The following is a 26537-nucleotide window of genomic DNA, read 5'->3' on the forward strand; positions in this document are numbered from 1 at the left end:
AATTTGCCACTTCCCACATCTACTCTTATCCTCCTTTTTTCCTCGTGACAATTTTCTATCTTGTGCTCATGCTCTCAAACACAGCTGCATGTCTAAGCACCAAGATGACAAGACACATGCTCTCTAGAGATGACGGAGAGGGTCCTCTTCCTCTTTCTTTCCCGTCTTTCCTGAGGTAAAACTTAGACAACCAAAGAAACCTCATCCAATCTCAGGAAAACACTTTTTTTTTTTTTTGAGGGAGGGGGGTTGGTCGTGGGGCTTGAACTCTGGGCCTGGGCGCTGTCCCTCAGCTCTTCAGCTCAAGGCTAGCGCTCTACCAATTGAGCCAAAGCGCCACTCTAGTTTTATGGTGGTTTATTGGAGATCAGAGTCTCACAGGCTTTCCTGCCCAGGTTGGCTTTGAACTGTGATCCTCAGATCACAGCCTCCTAAGTAGCTAGGATTATAGGCGTGAGCCACCAGCACCTGGCTCTAGTACTGTAGTCTCTTACTCCTTGATTCTCTGCCATTCCTACCTTGGAAGTCCTCAAGCCTTGGAACGTGTCCTGTCTTTACTATCCCTACTCTAATCATCTTTGGTTTGGTGAAAAACTGTCATAACTGGCCAAGTGCTGGTTGCTTATATCTGTAATCCTAACTACTCAGGAGGCTGAGCTCTTAGGATCACAGTTTGAAGCCAGCTTGGACAGGAAAGTCCATTAGTCAATCACCAAAAAACTGGAAGTGGAGCTATGGCTCAAGTAGTAGAACACTAGCCTTCAGCAAGAAAAACTGAGGGACAGTGCCCAGGCCCTGAGTTCAAGCCCCAGAACAGGAAAAAAAAAGGGAGGAAGGAAGGAAGGAAGGAAGAACCAGTCATAACCCATACTCAGTAGGTCCATAACAAACATGTGTCTGCTCAGATCACCTAGTTCTTTCATATGGCTTCCAGCAAGACTCTGTATTCTGTTTGTCTCCTTAGTCCACGCCCCAAACTCCTCCATTCTTCTCCAGCCACCACCTCCTCACTCAGCAATAACATGTTTAGATCTCTTCTATTTAAATACAACCACCACAAAACAAACAAAAAGCCTTCCTTGATCTGTCCTTTTACCAGCAAACTCTGAGAGAATATATTTACCCTTTCTACTTTCTTCCTTTTGTATTCTTCATTTGCCTCAAAATTTTGTGTCTGCCTTTCACTTGCTTCTTCCAAAGTTCCTTGGGGCTTTCACACTGCTCAAGCCAGTGGGTTTCTCTGTACATTCTTCCCTCAGTTCCTCTGCAACACCTGAGACTGTCAGTCAGCTACCAACTTCAAACTCTCTTCTCTCAACTTCTAAACTCTTGTTGAATACTCTTTAAATCAACTTAAATCAAATTACTAAGGACTTTACTGTGCCAGACATCATGCTAAAATACTGTCAGGATATACAGATGAACAGTCCTGAAATCTGCTCTTAAGAGGCTATCTGTGGGCTAGGAATGTGGTTTAGTGGTAGAGTGCTTGCCTAGCATGCATAAAGCCCAGGATTCAATTCCTCAGGACCACATAAACAGAAAAAGCCAGAAGTGACAAGCTGGGAATGTGGCTTAGTGATAGAGTGCTTGCCTAGCATACAGGAAGCCTTGGGTTCAATTCCTCAGTACCACATAAACTGAAAAGGCAGAAGTGGCTCTGTGGCTCAAGTGGTAGAGTGCTAGCCTTGAGCAAAAGAAGCTTAGGGACAGTGTCCAAGCCCTGAGTTCAAGCCCCAGGATTGGGGGGGAAAAAGCCAGAAGTGGCACTGTGGCTCAAGTGGTAGAGCTGAAAAGGCAGAAATGGCTCTGTGGCTCAAGTGGTAGAGTGCTAGCCTTGAGCAAAAAGAAGCTCAGGGACAGCCCAGGCCCTGAGTTCAAGCCACAGGACTGGCAAAAAAAGAGGCTGTGTGAAAAGGAGACAGAATGCACCTCTAACTTGTGTGCTGTCCTATCTCCACCTGTCTAAAATGTGCCTGTCTTCTGAGTGGTGCCAAATCTCTCCTCATGCATTAATGCTATATGCCAATACAAAATATAGCAATGGCCTCACATACTACTTTATCTCCTAGGTTTCCCAGCCTAGAGAGCCTTCACCCCACAGAACGTGGTCCCTCTTTCCTTCTTCCAGTGTTCTTGTCCAGGCCTTTTTTCCTACAGTTGATCAAATTCTTCTTTGTAGCCTAGTTTTTGAGGGAAGAGTTCCTTTTCTAGATAGTTCTTCTGTTTCATACACCTTAGAATACCTTAGGCTGGAGCCTGAGTTGAGTGCTGAGTTAGAGAAAAGAGTAAGACTTAGAAGCTTCCACCTAAGAAACTCATAGTATAGCATGGTGTAAGCTTCATGAGGGCAGGATGCCCACATTCCCTCTTGTCTTCTTTATAGCCCCTTGGTTAGTGCTTTATACATAGCAGGCCATGACACAGTTTACATCTGCATGGAGGTGGCAGACACTCTTTCTGTTTTGTTAGGCAGAGATAGGGTCCGTGGGTGCCCATGGCCAGGCCTGGTCAAATGTCTGGGCCCACAGAGGTGGGGCATGTTCCACTTGGGCCAGGGGACTCTCAGACAGTCCACAGAAGCTGGCTAGCTCACAAGTAGGTCTAGCAGATACACCACCACTCTGACCTCACCCTTTTCTAGAGATTCACAGTGTGGTACCTCCTTTAGATTATATATATATATATGCTTTTTTTCCTTATTATTTTAGGGAGCCAAGTAGATTGCAAGTTGTATAAGGGCAGGAGACAAGTTAGGTCTTAGATTTCTTTTGGCTTTCATATGCCAGTTAACACTGTAATGGGAAGGGTAGGTCTTTAAAATACCTGTCAACTGACTGACATAGTCATCATTTATTACTTCCCTGCCTAAGGCATTGTTTCCAGAAGGCCCTAGTAAAATATTTATGTATTATCTGGGAACAACTAGCTCATTAATTTACCCAGTGGCTGTGAGCTAGTGTCACAGCAGATATCCCTGTATGTCCTAAGTAATCTGGAATTACTGTCACTGCTGCTGCTACAACCTAGCATCCTATCTTGTTTCTGTTACCCTCTCTGATAATCATTTCATAATTCCTATTATATATAAGGGAAAACTAGACAAAAAGAGCTCTAGTTTGTCCAAGGTGTTTCAGCTAGTAGTCTATGACAGTGGCATTCGAACTAGGTCATCCCTCAAATAGCATCCAACCCATTCTCTTGCAGTCCAGTAAAGGCTTTCTCTCCCCCAAATATACTGTTATTCCTTGGAGAGAAAGGAAGAGTCATAGCTGAGAATTCTGACTTGGCCACAGACCATCACCATACCTAAAAGAGGAAGAGTATTGATTTAAAGTGAGCATCTTAGTAGAAAGCCGCTAGTAGGTGGCCTGGGAAAGCTGGGGACTGTCTGTTGGGGGTGGGGGGGGTGTGAGGGGGACGACTTATAGAGAGCTTGAGAGGGCCAAGGAACAGAGCAATAGCTCTGCTAACCAAGTGCAGAATGAGCTACAGGGTAGAAGTTGAAGGCAAGAAGACAAACCTGGGGACAATAAGGCAGGCCAGAAGCAAGGAAGGCTACCTGGGAGGATCAGGCCAACATGGGCTGGTGGTGGAGCAGGAGTGGACAGGTCCAAGAAGTGCACACTCCCCCAGGCCCAAAAGGAAGACAGCCTCTTCCTTAAGCCTTGTACACCTCCAAGGGGTGAAAGGTCAGTGGTAACTAGGGCAGGCAGAGCCATGAATACCTGTGAGAAGGCTTAGATCAGGCAAGTAGACAGTTTTGGGGCAAGCATTTTATTTGTTAATACAAGAATAGAAATTCTGCAATAAATATCATCTAATAAATAACATCTCCAAATAAATAAATATTAATACAACAAACTTAAGAGTCATGAGTGGGTGTGGCTGGGGGCAGGGCCTAGGGGAGCTGCCCCCACCTCACAATGCTACTGCAATGTAAACTCTCAGGAAACCCTGAAGCTCAGGCTGGGGCTGCCCTCCCCAGCCCAGCAACCACAGATGCCTTGGGAATGGGGATGGAGAGGAGGCACTGTGATGCTGGCAAGAAAATTCAAGGCAAGGTCCTAATGCTCAACATGGCTTTTGTTGGTGACTTGTGGGTCTGATCTTTCCCTGACCCTTTTGGCTTCTAGGCCACCTCCTGTACAGATCCCACTCCTTCCATTTTTCATCTCTTCTTGTTTGGACTCATTGCCATGTTTGTTTCCTGAACTTGATGCATATAGTTATTGGGCGAGGGCAGCAACACCCATCCAAGGAGAGAGGGGCAGCCAAGGGGCTTCACCCCCCAAAGACGTGCTATGGTGGCCTCCACCCCTATCCTCCAGGTGTGCTTCTGCAAATGACGTATGTGGGGCTAGGTGGGCACTGGCAGGTGGTAGCAGGAAACAGGCAGCAGTGAGTGCCTTCGCACCCACTCAAGCCACCTAAGGTAACTTCCTCAAGAGTTACCGCTGTGGAAACAGGATGGCATCCATTGTCCCTGTGCTCTAGACCCACAGGACTCTGAGATCAGGGCAGGGGATGGGGCCTATTGCACCACCCTGCCATCCAAGACCAGGGAGGACCAGAGCACCTGGCATCTGGCTCCTGGCTCAACAAGTGTTGGCATCTAGGTTCCTCCCTCCTCCCCCAGAATGGGAGCAGGACTTGAAGGGCACGGCTGGGGGTGGGGGGAGAGGAAGAGGGGGAAATGATTAAGGTCGGAGATCAGAAGCCTTGGGCCTCCAGGTGCAAGGTGACCGCAGCTGCTGGAGGTTGTATCTTCTTCTTAAGCCGGTTGAAGTCCTTGGCTGAACGCCACAGCCAGGTCTGCAGCTCCTTCAGCAGCCAGAAGTCATCCATCTTCTGGAGGAAGTCGCTGTGGGCAGGGCCAGGGGCCCAAGTGGGCTCAGTCCCAGGCAGAGGCTGGGGCAGCGGGTAGCCCAGAGCCGCCATGACACCTGCGATGCTGCCCAGCAGGCCCTGGAGGCTGGTGCAGAAGTGCGCCAGGCTACGGCGCAGCTCGGCTGTGGCAGCCTGACGGTTGAGGCCACGCAAGTAACACAGGAGGTGGCTGTAAGCCTCATAGTTCTGGGTCAATCGCAGTTTGTCATTGAGGCTTCGCCACACTTCCAAGTTGACAGTGGCCCTGGGCAGAGTCTCTGCCCCTAGCCGAGGAGGGTTGAAGTCAGGCTCATTGAAAGGGGGCCCCAGGTAGTTCAGCTGTGAATAGGAGAAGGTGAAGGGCAGGAGGACAGAGCAGTCAGCTTTCCACCAAGGAGATAACCTGTCCCCAAAGCTTCTATGGCTCGTGTCCCCTGACACTAGCCCTGGCTCGTGTTAGGCCTCTGTTCACAGTGCTCCCCTCCCTGCCCCCGCCCCCCCTCCCCCGGCAAGGATGTCATTTGTACAGAGGCAACAACGAAGGAGTGGGGTGATGAGCTCTCCTGTGGAGAAAACCACGCAGGAGCTGCTCGGGAAGGATGTGCCAACTGTCTGGGTGGCAGGCCTTGGGACAGTTCACCACAGAGTAGGCCAGTGAGGAAGAAGAGCCACGAGGAGCAGGAGGCCAGGCTGGAGAGGTAGAAGTGGCCCAGGAGAGTGCAGAGGCCGAGGAAGAGGAGCTGAAGAAGGCAGCAGTGGAAGGAGCTCCACAGTGCAGCTGCAAAACAGAGCCAGGAGAGTGAGCTGCAGAAAACGTGTGTTGTAGGGTTTGGCGAGGAGGAGATGCCTGACGACCTGGGAGAGAACCGTTGCCATGGCCTGGAAGCCAGATTGCAGGGGGTTAAGGAGTGAGTGGGTGGAAAGGAAGTGGAGGCAGAGGGTGTAGACCACTCCTTCAAGAAATTTGGCAGGGAAGGCAAGGAGAGAAAAAGGGTCGGGAGCTGGAGGGGGTAGAGAAGTCAAGCAAAGGGTTTCTGTACTGGGAACCTAGAGAGGAGCACTGGGGGTCAAAGGCAGAGGGGCCTGTTGGCATCAGAGATTCTCTTTGACATCCGGGTCCCCCAGCTGAAGGGATAGGGGACTGAAGGGAACTCACCGACACCCCAAGGCAGGGTCCTGCTGCTAGAAGCAGGGCTGTAGAAGGAAGAAACTGAGGCAGTTTGAGGAGGTGGGAGGGAGGGTATGAAAGGCAATGTGCTGCAGGGAAGAGGGCAAAACCCTTGCCAACCCTCAGGGGAACGGCCTGGGGCCCAGGGAAGGGGATGTGGGAGATGTATAACTGGGAGGGAAAGAAGAGGGGCGAGGCCTGGGATAGGCAAGGGCCCAGGGGGAGGTTCACACGCTGACAAGCACAGAGACAAACTAATTTCCTCGGTGTATCCTGGGGCTGGAGCCAGCTCCCCCGCCACCCTCCTCCCTTTTCCTTCCCTGGCTCCAGAGTAGGGTCTGGGATATAGAAGAGGAACACGGGAAGAGGGGGCCAGTTCCCCATGGTCCTCAGCATTTCTGACCCCCCCCTTTCCTTCTCTCCTGGACCACCCTTAAATCCCTATGGCATAACTGCTCTCCACACCCTAACCCCCCTGCTGGCCTGGGCCCTCTGCAGCCCCTTCCCTGATAAACCCCTAGGAAGCCTGGCTAGGATGGGAGAGGCAGACAGAGGGAGGCCCATGGGTCCACAGAAACAGGGCCCCAGGTCTGGGGGCAGAGGCGAGCTGGAACACAGGCACAGAAGGTGGGGCCCCTCCATCCCCACCCAGCCCCACCCGTGCAAGAGACACCACAACACGGTGTAAACAGAGGAGACTTCCCCGGCCCCCAGGGGGAGGCGGGCGGCTGGGCTGGCAGCCAGTGGGGCAATGGGCCAAGGCGGGTGCGAGGCCTGCCCACATGCCTAGTCCTGGGGCCAGGATGGGGAGGGGGAGGGCATCTAAGAAGAAAGGGCAGGAGATAGGCCAGACAGGAAGACTTCTGGGAGCTAAAGGACCCCTCATCACCCCATCATTCATTAGGATACCCTCTACCATAGCTCTCTTCCCCAAAGCCCCTGGTAACTCTTCACCCAGTGCCCAGACTAAGCTGGATACTCACGTAGGTCCCCGCCAGGCTGCGGAGTTGGTGTTCCAGGTAGCGGGTGAGGTCATAGGTTTTCTGGATGGAGGGGCCAGGCCCTGGGTCCCCTGTGCGATTGAGAGCTGGCACTGCAGGTACGTGCCAGAGCACCGTGCATAGGCAAGCTAACATCCCCCACGAGTCCCCTGTGGATAGGATGGGCAAGAAATATGAGGGCGGGCCCAAGCTCAAATGGAGAAATAGCTGGCAGCCCCTCAGGTGTCTGTCCCCACCTTGGGCTGGGAGGGGGTGAGGGTGAGACACCAGATGGAAGGTGGGATGGAAGAAGGGAAATGTTCCTAGTCCAAGTGTGTGTGTGTGTGTGTGTGTGTGTGTGTGTGTGTGTGTGTGTAAGGATGAGGATTTGGCATATGTATCTATCAGTAGATATTTGAGTATACATCTGTCAGCTGAGCAAACCTTTGGCAGGTATGTCACTGTGTATATGTGTGAATCTATTTGTAGGTATACTTGGCCCTGGCCCTAGGAACTATGGGTTGATAAGCTGGGGTTCCAGTGGCACCCCAGCCTCTTCTCCCAGTCTTCTAGCCCCACTGCAGTCTGGAGGGAGCCAAAGGGTGGCCATCTATGAGTTTTCACTCAGTGGGAGGGTGAGGAGAGATGCTACAGCCATGGGAGTTGGGTAGGATTAGGGTCAGGCTGAAGGATCCAAGGCTAGCTATGTTGTCATAGCTAGCTATGGTGGCCATATATAGTAGAATATAGTTTCTGAGTGTAGGAAGTGTGGGTAGTAAGATTAAAGGAGATTTAACATTCCCCTTATATACTAGTAGCAATGTGGAGGTCTGCACTGTTCTTACTTGGGGAATAAAGGGAGGGTACCAAGAGAGACAAGTACTTGCTGAGTTGGGTGGTTAGCTGAAGACATGAAGATGTTCGAGTGCTTGTACCCCCCTGTCATCAGTGATCCAGAGGTTATGAGGACCATGGGCACTTTAGAAACATGCTTTTCTGGGCTTTTAGATGAGGCCCAGCGTCAGGATTCAGTGCATATTTGGGCAAGGATAGGGAAGGGATACATTGGCTTTGAGGATTAGGTTACTTTTAGTATTTCAGATTAGTTTAGACTTGGGATGTGGTTGAAGTTTGGTCCAACAGGGAGATATGGTTAGGTTTAGGCAGGTTTATGAATTTACTGACTTACATGTCAGATGGTTTTTAATCTTGGATAGGTATGAGGTCTAGTTTATATTTTATACTTCCAATTTTTTTTGTTTTTTTTTTGGGGGGTCCAGTCATGGGGCCTGAACTCTGGGCCTGGGCACTGTCCCTCAGCTCTTCAGCTCAAGGCTAGCGCTCTACCACTTGAGCCACAGCGCCACTTCCGGCTTTTTTCTTTTTGCTTATGTGGTGCTGAGGAATCGGAACCCAGGGCCTCATGCATGCAAGGCAAGTGCTCTACCACTGAGCCACCTTCCCAGCCCCAATATACTTCCAATTTTTTGTTTGCCAGTCCAGGGGCTTGAACTCAGGGCCTGGGCACTGTCTCTAAGCTGCTTTTGCTCAAGGCTAGCACTCTACCACTTGAGCCACAGGGCCACTTCTGTTTTTTTTGTTTATGTGGTACTGAGGAATTGAACCCAGGGCTTCATGCATGCTAGTCAAGCACTCTATCACTAAGCCATATTCCCAGCTCCATCAAAATTTTTCTGTAATGACATGTTTCTTAGATAGTTAGAAACCAGTTGGATAGGTTTAATGATTTGTACTTAAGAGTGAGGATTAGGTTTGGAGTTAAACAAGAATGAAGATGAGATTAGTTTTAGAGTTTGTTATAATGCTTGGTCTTTAGGGTTTTAGAGAGGACTATTATCCAGGACAGTATAAAATGTCACTCATGGAGTACAGGTGGGAACTTTCACTGTAGCTCAGTTACTCAGTGTGGACTATCAGATGCTTGACTGGCTGGTTTTACTAGTGAAGTATTAGGATAAGAGTGCCACCTGCCACAGGAGCTCTGTACTTTGGGGTAAAGGGCTCGCAGTTTTGAGTGTGTGTGTGTATGTGAGAGAGAGAGAGAGAGCGAAAGAGAGAGAGATTTAGGATAGAACAGTCAGGCACATAGCTGCTCCCTGAGCAAACCGACTTCACTTCCCTCTCCCCATTTTCAGCCTGAACTACCCTTCCAAATATTCCTTCTTCGGTCTTCCTTTCCATCCCTAGATCTTGCCTGACTTTCTGTTCCTTGCCATTCCCCTATCTTCACATCCTAAGACAACTCCAGATCCTCTTCCTCTGTACAAAATCCTAAAAGCTATCTTCAGCCTGGTGATCTGACTTGATGTCTTCATTCCCTCGAAGTCCTGCAGGATTAGCTTTGGAGATTAGGGACTTTCTGAAGGGAGCAATGCCTCCACCCTCAAGCCTTACAGTAGCTTTCATGATGGAGTTTGCTCTTGCTGGAAGTTAATGGTAATGCCAAGGTCTTACTGAAGCAAGAATTAGGGGCTTGGCTGGCCTCTTTGCCCCACCCTGCCTTAGGCTGTCCCATAGCAGGAGGTATGGTCAGGAGCCCAACCCTGGGCCTGTTTCCCCTCCCCTCCTGGGCCCTGTGGGACTTCCCTGGGGGACCAGATCCCTACACAAGGACAGCAGCGGGAGAAGCCTTTGGATAAACAAGAGCTAAGTCATCTGGGCAGAAAAACGGCTCATGAAATTAACCAGACGAGGCCGAGGCCCGTGTTTCCAGGAATATTTCAGTTCTGAGGTAACTGTGTCACTGCAGGCTGGGAGGTGGGGGGGGGGGCAGGGGAGAGCAGAAGGAGTGACTGACCAGTCCTGGAAAGAAGCAGAAAGAAGGAAGGCATCTCAGAAACCAGAGAAAGAAGAGGCCAGGAGAGGAGAGAGAGCAGGTGATAGGACAGCATCGTACCCTCCATGACAAGGACTTGCCTACCAGGAAGGGTATACCATGTTGAGCAGCACAGTGGGAAGTGCCTGGGGAGAGAACACCTGAGTTCAGTATAGACCTAGAAGCCTGGTGCAGCTTGGACTCCTGTGTCTCTAGGTGGAAGTGTGTGTTGGGCCTCCTGGAGTCCTCAACTACCCTCCTCTCCAGCTCATGGTGTGCAGGTGGACCCTACTATCGGGCAGTGTCCCAGGCCCCTCCCCCAGCCCTGGCCCCCAGCCCATGGGGCCCCAGCTCTGCCTCTGGCTGCTGCCCACTGATTGTTTACATCCCGTCTTCTCCTTGTGTTTATAAATCCGGCTGAGCACGTGAGGAGCTAATGAGTGCAGCTCACGTTTCCTGCTGCAGCCCCCCCCCATCCTGGCCCCCACCCGGCCAGCCCCTAATTCTATCCAGATCCCTGGGCCCTGGGAACCAAGGCCCCCCTCATGAACACACACAGTCTTAGCCCATGCAATCACAGGGCCACCCTGACACACTGCATAGGCAGGCCCGCCCGCCCCGTGTCTGTCTTCAGCCAGCTGCCCTCAGTTCCTGGCCTATCCCACAGGCTGACCTCGCTCAGTGAGGCTGGAGGTTCAGTGGTGTAAATGTCTAGGGTGGCTGGGGTAGATACTCTGCACCTGGGCCTGGAGACTGAGAGCTATAAGCTTAAATGATGGGGCCAGGGAGGCATTGAGAATCCCAGAAGTAGTTGCAGGCTATGCTAAATATGGGAAGCAAGGAAAGGCTCTACCCTCAGTCTAGACCAGGGGCCGGCATTGGAGGAATCTGTTGAGGTGAACTGACCAGGGGTGGCCTAGGAGGTGGTGGTGTACACACTGGTATGAGGTCCAGGAGTGGCACTATGGGTACCTTCTACCCTGCCCACCCAGGGAAAGGCCCACAGAAACCCACCTTTCTCCATCCTTTTGGGCTTGCTGCCCTCTCTTCTTTCTCTCCTTTCTGTTCTTAGTTATCTTTTCTTGGACTGCTGAGAAGTAGTGGGATGAATGGGGGGGACACAATGACCTGTAAGTCAGGAGACCTAGCTTTGCCTCAGGACCCCATCTGGTAACAGTGGTGTTGTATGAGAAGGTCTACTAAACATGCTGAAGGTCATCCATGCTGTAATGAGGGCTTCATCTCTATCTCCTCTATCCTCTCCAGTCCTTTCCCTCTTCTTCCCTTCCAGCCCACAAGTGTCAGAAAGAGAAACAGATACAGGGCAAAGAGCATCAGGCCAGAGCAGCTCCTGCCTTGTGAAGTCAGTCCCCAGGAGTTGGGCTTCCACAGAGGGAGAGGATGCCGGACTGTGCCACAAGAGGGCCCTGGATGTGCTCCGTGCTCCAGAGAGCTGGGCAAAGCCAGAGGGCTGAGCAGCCTCAGAAGCCAGAGGCAGGGAAAAGCAGTGAAGGAAAGCGTTCAGGGCAGCGTGTGGGTGATCAGGAAAGGGTGTTGCTATCAAGAGTGTGCAAGAGGGTGTGGGAGGGGCTGGAGAGCGCTGGAGCCTGGGTGTGAGCAGGCAGGTGGGACTGCGGGGAGGAATGTGAAGTGTCAGGAGTCAGAAGCCAAGCCGTGTGGCAGGGGGTGGCCTGCAGAAGTGTGAATGGAAGGGAGGGCGGGAGGGAGGAAGCCACTACCCTGCTCAGTTGTAGACACTCTGGGGCTGCCCAGGGACAGTTGCTGCCTCTCCGTCTGTCCCCGGGCAGCCAGTGTGTACAAGCTGGCGAGGGAGGACTGTGAGCTCGTGCCTAGAGCCAGAGTAGAGGTCTGTCAGGAGCAGCGAACGCCAGGGATGTCCCAGGTCAACGTCCCGGCTCCCCACCCCAGCCTCTCTCCAAGGCTCGGGCTGCCCTGCCATGCCCCCTGCCTCTCCTTTCTCTCTTGAGTTCTGGAGGACTCGGGGGTCCGAGGGAAAGGCTGCCGGGGCCCCGCGTGGAGCTGCAGAAGGGAGAGAGCCCGAGGCCGCGCGGACTTGGGGTTTGCTTGGGGGCTCAGCCCGGGAATTGTGCCGCGGTGGCTGGTCGCCGGCCTCGCTCCTCGGAGGTGACCTCCGGCTCCGAGCCCTCCCGGTGGCGGTGGCGCCTTCCCCTTGTGTGGCCCCGACGCCCCCCGCCCCGCCCCCCGCCCGCTCCCTGCCTGGTCGCTCCCTTCCCGGCGGCGGGGGCGGGGGCGGGGTCCGGGGCGCGGGGCTCCCGGGCTCGGCCCGGCCGGCCGCTGCCGTTCCCGCGCGTCTGCTCCCTGCCCTGCCCTGCCCGCCCTTCGGTACGCTTCGGGCCGGGCGGTCGCCCTCGCCGCTGCCCGCCGCTCCGCTCCCCGGCCGGTGACGGACTTTTTCCTGCCGAGTCCGGCGCCCCCCCATGGCCCCCCCTCGCTCGCAGTAATCATTCCCAGGCCACGGGGGGACGGGGACTCGCGGCCGCCGGCCACCCCGGTGCCCTTCCCTACCTGCCGCCGGCTCCGGGCCGTGGGCACCACCGAGGGTCCGGCAGCGGCGCACAGCCAGGGGGCTGCGAGTCCCGCGGCCCGGCCCGGCCCGGCCTGCCCGGCCCGGCCCAGCCACGCTCGCTCTGCCCTCCGTCCCCCTCCCGTCTCCCCCCCCTCCCCTCCTCTCCCCTCGCCCGCCCGCCGTCCCTCCGGGCCGGCCAGGGAGGGAGCGCGGCGCGGCCCGAGGTGTCGGCCTCCCCTCGCCTCCCGGCGCCCGGCCGCGGGCTCCGCTCTGCTCTCGCTCCCGCCCGCTTCCTCTCCCGGCCCCCTCCTCCCCGCGCCGCGTCTCCCCCCCGCAGCCTCGCTCCCCGCCTCGGACTCGCTCTCCCCGACTTCTGCGCCGGGCTCTGTCCGCGGGCTCCCTGGGACCCGCCTCGCTAGGGCTCCAGGTGGCCGCCTCCCAGGTCCTCGGGTCGTCCCGGGTCCCCGCCGCGCTCCCCGCCACCTCCCGGTCCCGCCAAGCGGACTCCAGGAATGCCGCGTCCCCGCCCGGCCCCTCTCGAGGGCGCCCAGCCGTGCCTCCCCCCGGCCCGAGCCCTGCTCCCCGGCCGGGCCCCGGCGTGGGGCTCCGGGGAGGGGGGAGGACGGGAACCGGATCTCGTGGCTGCCGGGCGGGGGCGGGGGCCGGGGCCTCGGACGCCGGGCTCCTACCTGCTCGGAGGTCCATGGGGCTGGGGGCCGGGCCGGCCGGGCGCGGCTCCTCTCCCGGAGGCTGGCGGAGTGGGAGGGCGAGCCGTGGCTCCGGCGAAGCTTTAATAATCCCATCCGCCAGGCCCACTCGCAGGTTTTTTTCGCTCGGTTTCGGATTTTTTTTTTTCGGTGTGGGACATTCTGCAAACTTTTTTTTTTCTGACGTGTAAAGCTGTAACCACAAATTGTAGCAGCCCTCCCCGGGGTGGGGGGAAGAGGGGGGAGGAGGGAAGGGAGGGCTTCTGGGGCTCCTTTCCCTCCCACAACACTGAGGGGGGGTGAGGTGAGGCGAGGCTGGGACAGTACCACCCTGGGCCTCCTGGGGGAGGGGGCAGGGAGGGCATCAGTCCCGTCTCCAGACTCCGGAGAGCCCGAGCCCAGAGGGAGCTGGCCTTCAAGTGGGCTTCTTCCTCCTGGTCTGTCAGGGGATGCCTGCCTCCCATCCCCTGCCTAGCTTGGGGTCTCTGTGCCCACCCTACCTCTGCCTCCTCACGTCTAACCAACCATTCCTCCCCCTCCCCCTTGAGTAAATGCAATGACACATTCTCCCAAATGCCAGCAAGCTGGCCTCCAAGCAAGTGATGGTGTTTTTCCTGCTGCCCTTTGTCTGGGCTGACCGCCCCCCTTGCCTATTGTCCCGCCACTTGTCCTATTTCCAAAAGCTAGAGCTAAGTGAGGCGCCAGGGGCCGGGGCAGGTGACTAACCAGCTCACAATGCCCCCTGTGGGGGTGGGGGGAGAGGGCACCAGGGCCCACTGCCCAGCTTCCCCCTCAAGTTCACAAGGTTCTCCATTCTTCTCGGTGACCAGGGAGAGTGCCCATGGGTGGGGGATTGTAATTCATTAATCAGCACAAGGCACCCGACCAGTTTCAACACCAGAGGCTTCGGTGACTCAGCGGGAATGCGCACAGTCAAGGCCGTGGACAGAGGAGCGTCCCGTTTGTGAAATGCTTCCCCATCAAGACATTTGGCATCCTCCTTCCTTTGGGGTTTTGGGTTGTTGGTTTTTCTGGTGGTGAGGTAGAGGTGGTTTGGCAGTGTGCGTGCACTCTCCCTCCTTCCCCTCAGGCCTGGGTTGGGATTTGCTGGGCTGGAGACCTCTGGGATCCATAAGCCTTAGACCCTCCCTTGAGGGTCTCCCTTCCTCCTCCTTCCACCCTCTCCAAAGAGCTGCCAGGGAGAGCGCACAGAGGAAACAGCTGTCCTACGGGGCTTGTAGACAGCCCCACCACGTGATTTGTCTTGGGGGACAGTCATTTGGTCCACAGTCTCGGGTGCATAGCCTATCACCAATTAAATCATCAATTAATAAATTGCCTTTTTGATCTGTTGCTTCAAAGAGGGAGAGGCTAGTAGTGGCTAGATCTGGAAGGTGGTGCTTTTCTCTGGAGTGGCATGAGACTTTCTTTCCGTCACTCCTGCTGGTGCCCCTGGAAAAGGAAGGCACTCTGCCAGTCTGCTACCCCCTCTGGCCTGGGGGTCAGAGCAGGCATCCTGGTCATGGCCAGTGCTGGATTCTCTGGGCAGCTTTTCCCCTTTCTGCACTGGAGAAGTGAGGTGGGGGGGTGGGGGGGTGGGGAAGAAGTTTGTTTTCAATTACCTCACTGGAGTGGGACAGACTTTGTTGTTGGGTTGTTTCTCCCCCCTTCTGTGTTTCTCTCTCTCTCTCTCCTCTCTCTCTCTCCTCTTTCTCCTCTCTCCCTTCTCTCCTCTCTCCCTCCCTGTTTCTCTCCAGGAGCTCTCTCTCACCCCTAAAAAAAGCTGGGAATGGCGAGCTGGCCTGGGGTGGGGGGCAGGGGACTCTGGAGCATCAGTGGCAGCTCTAATGAAAAGTTGGAAAGTGCCTTGGAGGGGTCCTTGTGAAAAGTGCTCAGGGTCCCCTCCCCCAGCCCCACCCCCATCCAGGACTGAAGTTTCAGTGACATTCTTAACCAGTGAACCCAACTGTCTTTTGATACTCATGCCAAGGTCAAGAAGGCAGATGCCCATGAGTGACTGGACATGGAGTCTGTCAGGAGGTTCCCCCTAGCATCTACCCCTTTCTAAGAAAGGGAGCCAGGAAGGGAAGGGAGCAGGAGGGGAGGGCTTGCTCCTGATGGAGAGGCTGCACAGACAATGTGGTTTGGATTTGGCTGAGCCCCTCAGCACCTTATAAAGCACCTTGCTGAGTCAGGGGGAAAGCAGCCCCAATGCGGAGAGAGGAGGGGGCTGGGAGAGAAAGAGGAGGGGGGCTGAAAAAGGGGGACTGAAGGAAGAGGAGGGAGAAAGGGAGACACAATGAGGCAAATGGGAGTGAGAAAGAAGGAGGTTAGAGCTGAAGGAGAGACAGGGGAGGCACTGGCGAGGAAGAGGAATGGATTCTGCGGTGGAGCTGGGGAGTATGTCCTATGGAACAGTGTCCCACCCTGCCATAGCACAGGTCTACTTGGGAAATTTACAAAGCTTGGCTTTGCGGGAACCCCGAGGGCTGGGACTCCCAACCGATCCAAGCCAGGTGGGGCAGGACAATTGGCTTCACACAGCCCCTGGGGCCCCCAGTTTTGTCTCTGATTCTTAATGTAGTGACCCCATAAGCTGAGAAAGTGGCATTTTCCTTGGGCCTCTTGCCTGTTCTTGCCTCTTTGCCCTCTCCCCTCACCCAGGAGGGGCCAAGCTTCTCCCCTCCCCCTCTTCCACACTGCCAAAGGGAAAATCAACTCCATCTCCAAGCAGCTAGTGCCCCTCTGCCATGTCTGGGCAAAGGCAGCAGGCTAGAAGCTGCCAGTCGGGATGAGGTGGGGGCTGGAATAAAAACTGTACCTTACTCTGCCAACTCCTCAATAGGGGTGGGCTGCTAGAATTTGGGGGAGAAGGAGTAAAGAGAACAGGAGGGCCCCTCCAGGGTTTTTGTGGGACAAAACAGACAGGTCACTGTCCTCTGATTTCTAGCTGCAGGACTGGGAAAGCTTTTGTACTGCCCTTCCCTTCCCCCTTAGCAGCTCCCAAATAACCTTATCAGGATCCTCCCAGTTCCAACAACCTGGGACTGTGGATGGGGGGAGGGCAGAGGTTGGAGGGGACATACCCCAGCTTCAGATGTGCACCCTTAGGAAGACAGAATGTCCCTTGGATCCAGGAGGATACAGAACCATGCTTTATCAGCCTACTGAGTGTTAGGTCCTATAAATATCAGGATAAGAAGAACCTAACTCAGCCTTTAAGAATTCCAGTCTTAAGCCACGTGCCGGTGGCTCATGCCTGTAATCCTAGCTACTCAGGAGGCTGAGATCTGAGGATCTCAGTTCAAAGCCAGCCCAGGCAGCAAAGTCCGTGAGACTTTTTATCTCCAATAAGCTACCAGAAAACTGGAAGTGGTGCTGTGGCTCAAGCGGTAGAGCGCTCACCTTGAGCTGAAGAGCACAGGGACAGCACCCAAGCCCAGAGTTCAAGCCCCAGGACCAACCAAAAAAAAAAAAAAAAAAAGAATTCGAATCTTGATTGGGCACTGGTGGCTCACACCTGCAATCCTAGCTACTCAGGAGGCTGAGATCCGAAGATCTGATCTCCAATTAACCACAAAAAAGCTAGAAGTTGAGCTATAGCTCAGGTGGTAGAGTGCTAGCCTTGAGCAAAAGAAGCTCCAGGCCCCGAGTTCAAGCTCCAGTACCAGCAAAACAGACAGACAGACAGACAGACAGACACACACACACACACACACACACACACACCACACACACACACACACATACACACACACCCCAGTTCCCAGTCTTGGGACACAGTAAATTTGTAACCAGTCACAGGTGGTAGTGAGTCTCTTTAGGAATAAGAAGGCTGGTGTTTTCAGGTAGAGATATGGGCTGAGCAGAGAGGGTCAACTGGGCACCACTATATAATTCCCTGCCTGTGCAGAGAGCAAGTTCTGAGAGTCAGAATACCTAGTTTCCAACTGGCCCATGTGGACAAGGCTCTTGCTTCTCTGTGGAAGTGGGTGTGAGCATCTCTGCCTCCTCTCCATAGGATGGTGGGAGTACCCAGTAGGCTGGCAAAGGGACATTGGTTTGCTGTCACCTCTGGCATTCCAGACTGCAGGCCACAAGCAGATGGCAGGTCAGGCAGGTCCAAGGGAGATGTGTGGGTGTGATAGATTTGGCACTAGGTGATGACCAGGCTGCCCTTCAAGTAGTAGGGATGAGTCAGTGTTGATTGGTTGATTTCCTACTTCTTCCTCCTTCCCTCCCTTCCTGACTAATTGGCATCCCCAGAGAAGGCTTTTCAGGTGTCTCCAAAATATCAGGCCCCACACGGCCTTGAGGCTGGCATTGAAGGGGTCCTGCTTCAGGAGGTTGTAGGGAACTTACAGCCAGATCACCTTCTAACAAGGTGACCAGAGTGGGGTTTGACAGTCTGCAGAAGTGAGCAGTGACAGTCTCTAATTCATTTGTTCACCAGACACTCCCAGAATGCCTCCTCTATGCCAGATACTCAGGACACAGAGAGGAACTTTAAGGAGCCATAGGGTGGAAGGGTGGAGCCACCAGGAACTCCCAGCCTACTTCCATACTGGCAGTGCTCATTTATTTTGCTTCACCTCAATGCTGACCAAAAGTTAAATGTGCTAAGCTGCTTCCCAGAACACTCTAGCTCAGCCTGGTGCTGAAGCTGTCCAGGTCCCACTTTGTCTCATCTTTGCTAGAACCTTAGGAGCAGGGAATTGTTGTTTCTCCTTTTTTATGTGAGAAACCATGTCATTATCTTAGATCAGGTCACACTGGTCTGTGAGGGATAGAACAAGGATAGAACCCAGCAATGTCTGACTCCAGTGACATCCTTTTTCCCCCCTTCTTTTTCTTTGCAACATGTACTTTAGACTACACAGATGTCAGCCTAGGGGCTGCTATGAGAGACTCAAAAAAGAAGGGGCTGGGTCTGAGAGCTGGCTTCAACATACCAGACTTTGCTGAGTGCTCCCTGGCTAGGAGGCTTGTGGTTATGAGTATAACTGGTCCTTTAGGACACCAAGCTGTTCCTCAGAACCTAGAAAGTCCAAGCTGCCAGCAGAGGGAGACCTGGGTTCTCCTGCCCGCCTCCTCCACTGATGAAAGCTGCCTATGTTAGTTGGGCCAAGCACCTCATGTCCACATTGCCTCTGTGTTAGTGAGAGGCCAGACCTTAAGAGTGCAGGAGAGCTCAGGATCCCATTAGCAGGGAGTTTGGGACCTGGCAATGAGCGTTCAACTGGGAGTTGTGGGGGGCCACCCACCAATAGAAGTAGGGGGTAAAGGTCTCTTCCTGCTTCCTGAGGGCCCACAAACAAGACCCTAGGTCTGCTTGCTCATAGGCCTAGCCTCAGGTTTCTCCTGGATTCTGTGACCATCTTTTGGTGTTCAAGTGCAGACCAGGCAGGGGCTGAGGGCAGGAAGGGAAGGTGAGGCCAGGCAGGAGCAGAGGCACTTGCCCTTTCCCTTCAGTGTGCAGGAACCCAGAGGGCCCTGCCTCACCCTGATGTCAGCGGAAACCCCAGGGGCAGAGGGCTCTTCTTACCTTAACAACCGCCCTGCCCTGCCCTGGCTCGCCACCCATACCTGGCCCTGCTCAGGACACCCCACCCACCTACCTCTTCTTCCTCCATGGAGCCACAGCAAAGTTGAGAGGCATCCGTCCCGCTGCTGCCTCTCCTCTGCCCCACCAGGGCCCTCCCATCTCCTTGGTGTCTGGGTGTGTGAGGAGGGCAGGGGCAGAAGGGATACCCTAGGTGTTAGACTCCTCCCCTGCCTGCCAGGAGCTCTCCCCGCCATTCTCCCAGGATGTTCCATTGCCCTGGCCAACCCATGCCGCAGGCTCTGTGACTCCGTCTCCCCTGGCAGAGGAGTGGGGTTACCTCTCCCTGGGCTGGGAGATCCTTATCCTGCCCCGCTGAGTCACTGCCGGCTCCTCCCGTCCTCTTCCCCTCTCCCTCTATACCATCCTTTCTCCTATAGCCAGGGGTTAGAGATATCTCCATTCCCTGGTGATATCCACCTGAGATGGGGATGCCCTGCTGCGGGGCTGGGGGGCGGAGTGGGGCGGGGAAGCTTGGTGATAGCATGGGAAGCTGCCTCTATGTGATCTTGGACAAGTCACTGCCCCCTCTGCTCTATGCTGTCCACAGGCCAGGGACCATAGTACTAGAACAATACTTTTTGGTGTCCACAGGGGAATATCTGCATGCATTTCAGTTTCAGAAGCTGATTTCAAACATTATAAAATGAGCCAGGCGCTGGGTGGCTCACACCTGTAATCCTAGCTACTCAGGAGGCTGAGATCTGAGGATTGCAATTCAAAGCCAGCCCAGGCAGGAAAGGCAGTGAAACTTTTATCTTCAATAAACCACCAGAAAACCAGAAGTGGCGCTGTGGCTCAAGTGGTAGAGAACTAGCCTTGAGCTGAAGAGCTGAGGGACAGCGCTCAGGCCCAGAGTTCAAGCCCCATGACAGACAATAACAACAACAACAAAACATTGTAAAATGAAATAGCAACTTAAGAAGGCATGTGAAGGGCTGTGCAGGTAGGAGGGGTAGGGAGAATTTGCAAGGCAAACAGAAGAGGTCTGCACTGGCCTAGAATAGGTAAGGAGCAGGGAGGAGCTGGCTCAATCACCTCCTAAAGCCTTTCAGAAGTGCCCACTATATATACTTCACTGACCAGTGTGGATCTGGAGAGATACAGCCTGTCTGCCAGGGGCTTATGGGATGAGAGGCAGAGGGCAAGGTGACTTCAATACCCACCAGAGATCTGGGCAGCCAGCTAAGAGGCTCAGTGCAGACTAGGGCACCTGGAGCAGGTCCCTTCCATCCTAAGCTCACAGGAAACTCTGAAAAGACATCAGTTTTCTGGTATCAGAGAGCCCAGATAAGGCTGGGAGGTAGCACTTTCTGAGCATATGCCAGGGCCTGAATTTGATACCTAGCATGTGAACGTGCGCGCACGCACCCACCTACCCACCCACCCAACCCTGATCTATCACTTACCTCATGAGTTTCCTGGGGTTGTAGTGCACCTCAAGTGAGAAAGGAAGTGAAACTCCTTTGCAAGTTGCCCAGCTTCAAGACCCAAGAGAGCTGCTCTCCCCACCCAGTAGGAGGCACTTATTAACTGCCTGGCATTGCAAGGGAGTCCTTACATACTTCACACAATCTCAGTCCTCCCATGGCAGGTGCTATGGTAGCTGCCATTTTACCATGGGGACACTGAGGCATGGAGTTGCACAACTTGCCCAAGGTCACAGAGGCCTGGCTTCAGAGCCATGATGTTCTTAATTGGCACTCTCCTTTCTATTCTGCCCCTTGTTTCTTAAAAGCTCCTCCCTCCTATATAGCAAGCCTCTCACAGCCAAGGATGCCTTCTTTTCCCTTTTGTCCCCTAGAAATTAGCACAACGTTTAGCACCTACTGGCACCTACAGTGTCTTGCTTAACCCTACCCAGGCTAGTCTGCCTGGTCTGTGCTGGTCCCTGGAACTGGATGCGGTGTCTGTCTCCCTCTGCTGGTCTCTCAAGGGACAGCTCAGCGAGCTGCTTTCCCCAGAGCTGGTGGTGCCCTGGTCTCCCGGAACACTGAATGGTGAGTGCTGGGAAGGTTGAGAGCAGGGCACTCAGGCCATACTCTAGGCTACAGGAACACCAGCATCACCTTCTTGGGTCCCTGCAGTCAGAAGCCTGCCTCTCACAGGCGCTAAGGGGTGGTCTTAGGGAGGCCAGGTTGCCTCCCTGATGCCTACCCAGGGGGGAGGGAGGGACAGCAGGCCCCAAACATCCTCCTTCCTCTTCTAACCCATGAATGGAGCTGTCATCCATGGATTTATCTAAACCTTTTGTGAAGCTATTTCTATTTCCAGCCGAGACCACATCTTGGGGTAATGAGTTCCATCGGTGTCCTCCCCTGCTGGGTGAAGCACGCTGCCTTTGATTTGGCCTAAACTTACCTCACTTGCGCTCCAAGGGGGCCCTGTAACTCCAGCATGCCAGGTTTTGGTGAACAAGCCTGAGCTTCCCCCTTCCCGTCCCCCTGAGGGTTTGAAAAATTCCATCCCACCTCCCCTCCACCTCCAGCCCTGCAGACTGAAAAGACCTGGTGTCTCATTTGTGCACAGCATCTGACAGTGTGGGCACATCATTATCTCATGCCAGCCCCCAGCAGCTTTGGGGGAAGAAGGTATGCACCCTCATTCTCCTTCTAGGCTCAGGATAACCAACGGGGTGTGGGGTTCTGTGTGGCAGCTCAAAGCAGCAGCAATGGCCTCCTGGGCTGGTCCCCTAGGTCTGACTCTTCAGCTCCAACCTGTCTCCTTGGAGATTCAAAGATTCTCCAGGCCTTTCCTTTGTAGTATTGCATCAGGAAGACTTTTCCTCCAAGGATCTCAGTATGCAGTTGCCCTGGTTTTGTCCAAGCTGATGGGCCATTCTGTCTTGTGCTTTGATCATAGGCTGCTGGGAGGATGCACTCTGGAGTGGAGGGTGTAGGACACAGCCATCCTTGTCATTGCAGCAGCAAAGTTGAAAAACTCTATACATGTTTACAGCAGCCCTTTTACTACTCCCAGTCTTCACATTAGCAAACTGAGGCTTGGAGAACATTATGTCCATTTGTACACAACTTGTAAGTGATGGAGCCAGGATTCAGACTCAGGCAGGCTGGCCCCCAGACCTCATTCTATGCCTCAACAGCCAACCCTGGGTTCAAGGCTCGTAATAGCTCTGAGTCTGCACTCTTCACTCATTCACCACAGATGCATCAAACACTGCTACACGCCAAACATTGTTCTGATTGCTGGGAAAAGTGCCAGGGAACAAGAAAAGCCTGGGCAGGGCTTGGCAGTGGATGCTGGCAGCACCTGGTGTGACACACATCATAAGCAGGCTAACCAGTGCTCCACCAGCTTGGTGCCCCAGCAGCTCAGAGCTGCCCTACCCGCTCAGTGTCCCCAAAGTAAGCATGCAAAGGCTATTTGCCAGGTGGCCACACACTAGCTCAAGGTGAACCCCAGTGATCCCTTACATTCCAAACTTCTCCGCCCCTCTGCCTTGTGGTTACCCCAGTCTGGCAAAATTCCCACCATGAGTAATCTCACCTGTGCCCTTGCTTGTGAGGAGGCTGCACAGGACATCTGTGGAGGCACAGAGCACTGCTTGGCACATCATCTCACCAAGCCTCTGTATGTCAGCTCTTTCTCCATGCCTCACTGCTCTAGACTGCTCTTTTCTCCAGAAAGCCCCACCCCCAGCCTTTGACCAGCTCTGTCAAGGGGCATGTTCCCACAGCCCATTGTCATCACTCCTGTTCCCAAGGTATAAATTTCATAGTGACGTTGGTGATCACCCTGCCTCTGGCTGATATCTATTTTCCCCAGGATCTGTAGTCCCTCACCTTCCCCAGGTGGGAGCCTAAGTTCTGCACATGGTTTATCTGTTCTGCTGCCCAAGCAAACTCCTACTCAGAACCTTGACATGGCTATTTTTGTGTCTGGGTCTTTGTACTTATGTTGGTTTTTGTCATGGCAACCTGGTCATGCTATTTTGTGTGTGTGTGTGTGTGTGTGTGTGTGTGTGTGTGTGTGCATGTGCATGGTGGTACTAGGACTTGAACTCAGGGCCCTACATTCATGGTTGGCTTTTCTGCTCAGTACAGGCCCTCTTATCACTTGGGCCACATCTCCACTTTTGGCTTTTTGTTGCTTAATTGGAAGTACAAGTCATAGCTGTCTGCCTGAGCTGCCTTTGAACCAAGATCCTCAGATCTCAGCTTCCTGAGTAGCTAGTATTACAAGCATGAGCCACCAATGCCTGGCTTGATCATGCTTTTTTTTTGGTCACTCATGGGGCTTGAACTCTGGGCTTCCGCACTGTCCCTGCACTCTTCAGCAAAAGGCAAGTGCTGTGCCACTTGAGTCACAGTACCACTTTGGTTTTCTGGTGGTTAATTGGAGATAAGAGTCTCACAGACTTTCCTGCCTGGGCTGGTTTTGAACCACAATCGTCAGATTTCAGCCTCCTGAGTAACTAGGATTACAGGCATGAGCCACTGGCTCTTAAGAGTGTAAGTCCTCTCCCAACATCCCTTTCCCCCAGGTCTTTTCCCTCAGACCACCTGCCCCCTTCTACACAATACATGACTGAATTGTTCATCTTTTTTCCTTTCCCCTTCTCTCTTCCTTTTCCTTTTCTAATGCTGGGGATTGAACCCAGAGTTTTATGCATACTACACCACGCAACCACTTAAGCTATGCCCCCAACACAACTCATTCATTTGTTGACTATTGCATGCATTGGGCTTCTGCAACTTCAATTCTAACAGCTAAGCAAAAGTGGCTGAAGGGAAGAAATTCTGACAATTTTTTTTTTTTTTTTTTTTTTTTTTTTTTTTTTTTTTTTTTTTTTTTGTGCTGGTCCTGGGCTTAAACTCATGACCTGGGAACGTCCCTGAGTTGGTTTTTTTTTTTTTTTTTTTTTTTTTTTTTGGCATGGGGCTTGAACTCGGCCTGGGCACGGTCCCTCAGCTCTTCAGCTTAAGGCTAGCACTCTACCACTTGACCCACAGTGCCACTTCGTTTTCTGGTTGTTTATTGGAGATAAGGGTTTCATGGACTTTACTGCCTGGGCTGGCTTTGAACCGCAATACTCAGATCTCAGCTTCCTGAGTAGCTAGGATTACAGGTGTGAGCCACCAGCGCCCGGCTCCCTGAGCTTTTTTTCCTTTTCTTTTTCTTCTCAAAGCATGAGCCACTAGCTTCTGGCCAATTAATTGTTTTAAGTGTTGAAATGGTCTCTCCACTCCAGACATACATCCATTCACATAGATTTGCCGGCTTGTAGGAAGCCACCTCTAACTTGGAGTTTGGTTTAAGTTTGGACTATTACATTTGGGATTTGAAAGAAACCTTGGGCCACTTCATCTAACTGCTTCATTTTATTAAGAACCTGAGATGCAGAGGACGATGTCTGACTTGTTTGAGGCTGTCTATAAGGAGGCTGGAAGTACACCCTATTTTCTGACTTCTAGCACAGGCCCAAGTCCTCTATACCCATCTCTCACCCAACAGAATAGGTTCTCCTGGGTGCTGGTGGCTCATGCCTATAATTGTAGATACTCAGGAGTCTGAGATCTGAGGATTGTGGTTTGAAGCCAGCCTGGATAAGAAAGTCCATGAGACTCTCAACTCCAATTAACCACCAGAAAAACAGATGTGGAGCTGTGTCTCAAAGTGGCAGAGCACTAGTCTTGAGCAAAAAAGCCCAGGAACAGTGCCCACTGCCTCAGTTCAAGCCTCACAACCCGCAAAACAGACAAACCTAAAACAGAATAGGTTCCTCATCATGACTCTCAGCTCCTCCTCCCTCACTATGCTCCTGGGCCTCCAACAGCAAGCCCACAGAGCTCCCTCTGCTTCTTCAGATTGGAAAGCTTCCTTCCAGCTCCTTGGCCCAGGAGATGGGGACAGGAGTAGTAAGGATATGGATTACAGATTCTCTCCAGCACTGGGGACAGGTGAGAGCACAAGTCCTTTGACTTTGAGATCCCAGCATGCCAAGCTGGGAAGGGCCTCAGTGAGCATCTTGTACTCCCTTATCCCTGAGGCCAAAGATCTCAGGATGACAGGCCCTTACAGCCCCACAAGTGTCAGGAGCAGAAACAGGACTGTGAGTATTTAGCCTTCCCCCATCTCTACTGTAAGGACCCTTAACATCTATCATCTGTTTACTCTCATACTCAGATAGTGAGCGTGGAAGAGGTGGATAAGCTGGGAAGGCAATGCTGATTTCCCTTGGGAGATGGGGATCCAGTAGAGGAGGAAACAGGAAGCAAATGGTATGTTAAGGCTCTGTGTGTGTGAGCGTACCCGCCAGTCCTGGGGCTTGAACTCAGGGCCTGGTGCTGTCCCTGAGCTTTTTTTGCTCAAGGCTAGTGCTCTACCCCTGAGCCACAGATCCACGTCTTGCTTTTTGGTAGTTAATCGGAAATGAGTCTTATGGACTTTACTGACTGGATTGGCTTTGAACTGTGACCCTCAGATCTCAGCCTCCAGAGTAGCTAGGATCACAAGTATAAGCTACCAGTGCCCAGCTTCATTCACACTTTTATTTATTTAACACTTGTTGATTATATATTGAGGGCCAGGTCCTGAATGAGGCACAGAGATACAGCAACAACAAAAGAGAACCCCTGCCAGTGTAAGGTTGACACAGCAATGGGAAACACAGACATTAAACAGATAAGGGGCTGGGAAGGTGGCCCAGTGGTAGAGCACTTGCCTTGCATACATGAGGCCCTGGGTTGGATTCCTCAGCACCACATAAGCAAAAAAGAAAAAAAGCTGGAAGTGGCGCTGTGGCTCAAGTGATAGAGCTCTAGCCTTGAGCTGAAGAGCTGAGGGACAGCGCCCAGGCCCAGGGAAAGAAAAAAAAAAAATAGTCCCTCAGCTCTTCAGCTCAAGGCTAGCGCTCTACCACTTGATCCACTTCCGGCTTTTTTCTTTTTTGCTTATGTGATGCTGAGGAATGGAACCCAGGGCCTCAGGCATGCAAGGCAAGTGCTCTACTACCTTCTCAGCCCAGGACCTAGATTCTGTATGCACAGGATCAAGCATTTGGATTTTATGGCAACCACTTGTAAACAAGGGAGAGGCACTGACAAAGTTTCAAGAAGGTAATTTTTGCTTCCATGGGGAGAGTGAACTGTTGGGGACAGGGTAGAGGCAGAAAACCACTGCGAGCTGTTGTGGTAATCCAGATCAAAGGACTGTGGTTCAAACCAGGCGGCAATGAAGTTAGGAGGGCCAAGATGCCGTCTTTTTGGGAGATAAAGTAGTCAGGATCTGCTGAAAGATGAAATGGAAGGGGTAGGGGGAGACAGTCTTAAGGATAACTCGGAATCTAATGCGAGAAGGCCTACATGGGGGAGCTGCTCAATGACAGAGGCAAGGCAAAGCCGCCTTTCCCATAGGCCCTAGGGAAGGGCAAAGGGCTACGGGGAAGGGGAGTTGAAGATGAAACAAACTAGCTCAAAGGTAAAAGGCTAGGGGGCAAAAATAGCTTCCTTCACCACCCACAAAACCAGAAGAGTGAGGCACCTGCCAGCTCTACAGGAATGCTGGGATGCCCGTGACCCTTCAAAGAGCCATGAAAGGTGGTGCTAAAAGGAACACAGGGCCAGAGACAGCTCTGAGACTTAAGAAACCCCGACACCCAAGAAGACCTGGCAGCTGATGACCCTCGGCCGCAGTCTGGTGTCTCTGCAGAAGACGCACAGGCATGATCCTCTCCTGCCTCGCGAGGCAGCAACCTCTCAGTCCCCTGTCCCCCTCCCCTCTACTCGGGTTGAGGCCCACACACCACCGAGTCTCCGCATTGCTTCTCCCTCTGCTAGGTAGCCCCTTCGATCCCCTTCTTCCGGG

At 53.2% G+C, this 26537-nt stretch overlaps 1 protein-coding gene across 4 annotated transcripts; it reads right to left on the minus strand.

The window, feature by feature from the left end:
* Nucleotides 1–3772: 3772 nt before the first annotated feature.
* LOC138818826 (cardiotrophin-like cytokine factor 1) lies at nucleotides 3773–13276 on the minus strand. 4 transcript variants are annotated; one of them, XM_070009982.1, is made up of 5 exons: nucleotides 13091–13276; nucleotides 10868–10943; nucleotides 9959–9999; nucleotides 7021–7187; nucleotides 3773–5208 (listed from the first exon to the last, which is right to left on the minus strand). In XM_070009982.1, exons 1-5 carry the CDS (start codon nucleotides 13104–13106, stop codon nucleotides 4714–4716), a joined length of 795 nt encoding a protein of 264 aa, XP_069866083.1. In that variant the 5' UTR covers nucleotides 13107–13276; the 3' UTR covers nucleotides 3773–4713. The 4 variants fall into 4 exon arrangements, with proteins under 4 accessions (XP_069866083.1, XP_069866086.1, XP_069866084.1 ...); XM_070009985.1 differs by having other exon boundaries at nucleotides 10868–10981; nucleotides 13091–13190; XM_070009983.1 differs by lacking the exons at nucleotides 9959–9999; nucleotides 10868–10943.
* Nucleotides 13277–26537: the final 13261 nt, after the last annotated feature.

Source organism: Dipodomys merriami, unplaced genomic scaffold (genome assembly GCF_024711535.1).
Source record: "Dipodomys merriami isolate MVZ:Mamm:240054 unplaced genomic scaffold, mDipMer1.0.p SCAF_78, whole genome shotgun sequence".
NCBI classification, from domain to species: Eukaryota; Metazoa; Chordata; class Mammalia; order Rodentia; family Heteromyidae; genus Dipodomys; species Dipodomys merriami.

What these genes read in the sequence shown, in the direction of transcription:
- LOC138818826 (XM_070009982.1), bottom strand. An exon ending in GCCCAAAAGGATGGAGAAAG is followed by an intron (nt 10,000 to 10,867) that starts GTGGGTTTCTGT and finishes TTCTCTCCCCAG; the next exon opens with GCACTTCCCACTGTGCTGCT. An exon ending in AACATGGTATACCCTTCCTG is followed by an intron (nt 7,188 to 9,958) that starts GTAGGCAAGTCC and finishes TCCTATCCACAG; the next exon opens with GGGACTCGTGGGGGATGTTA.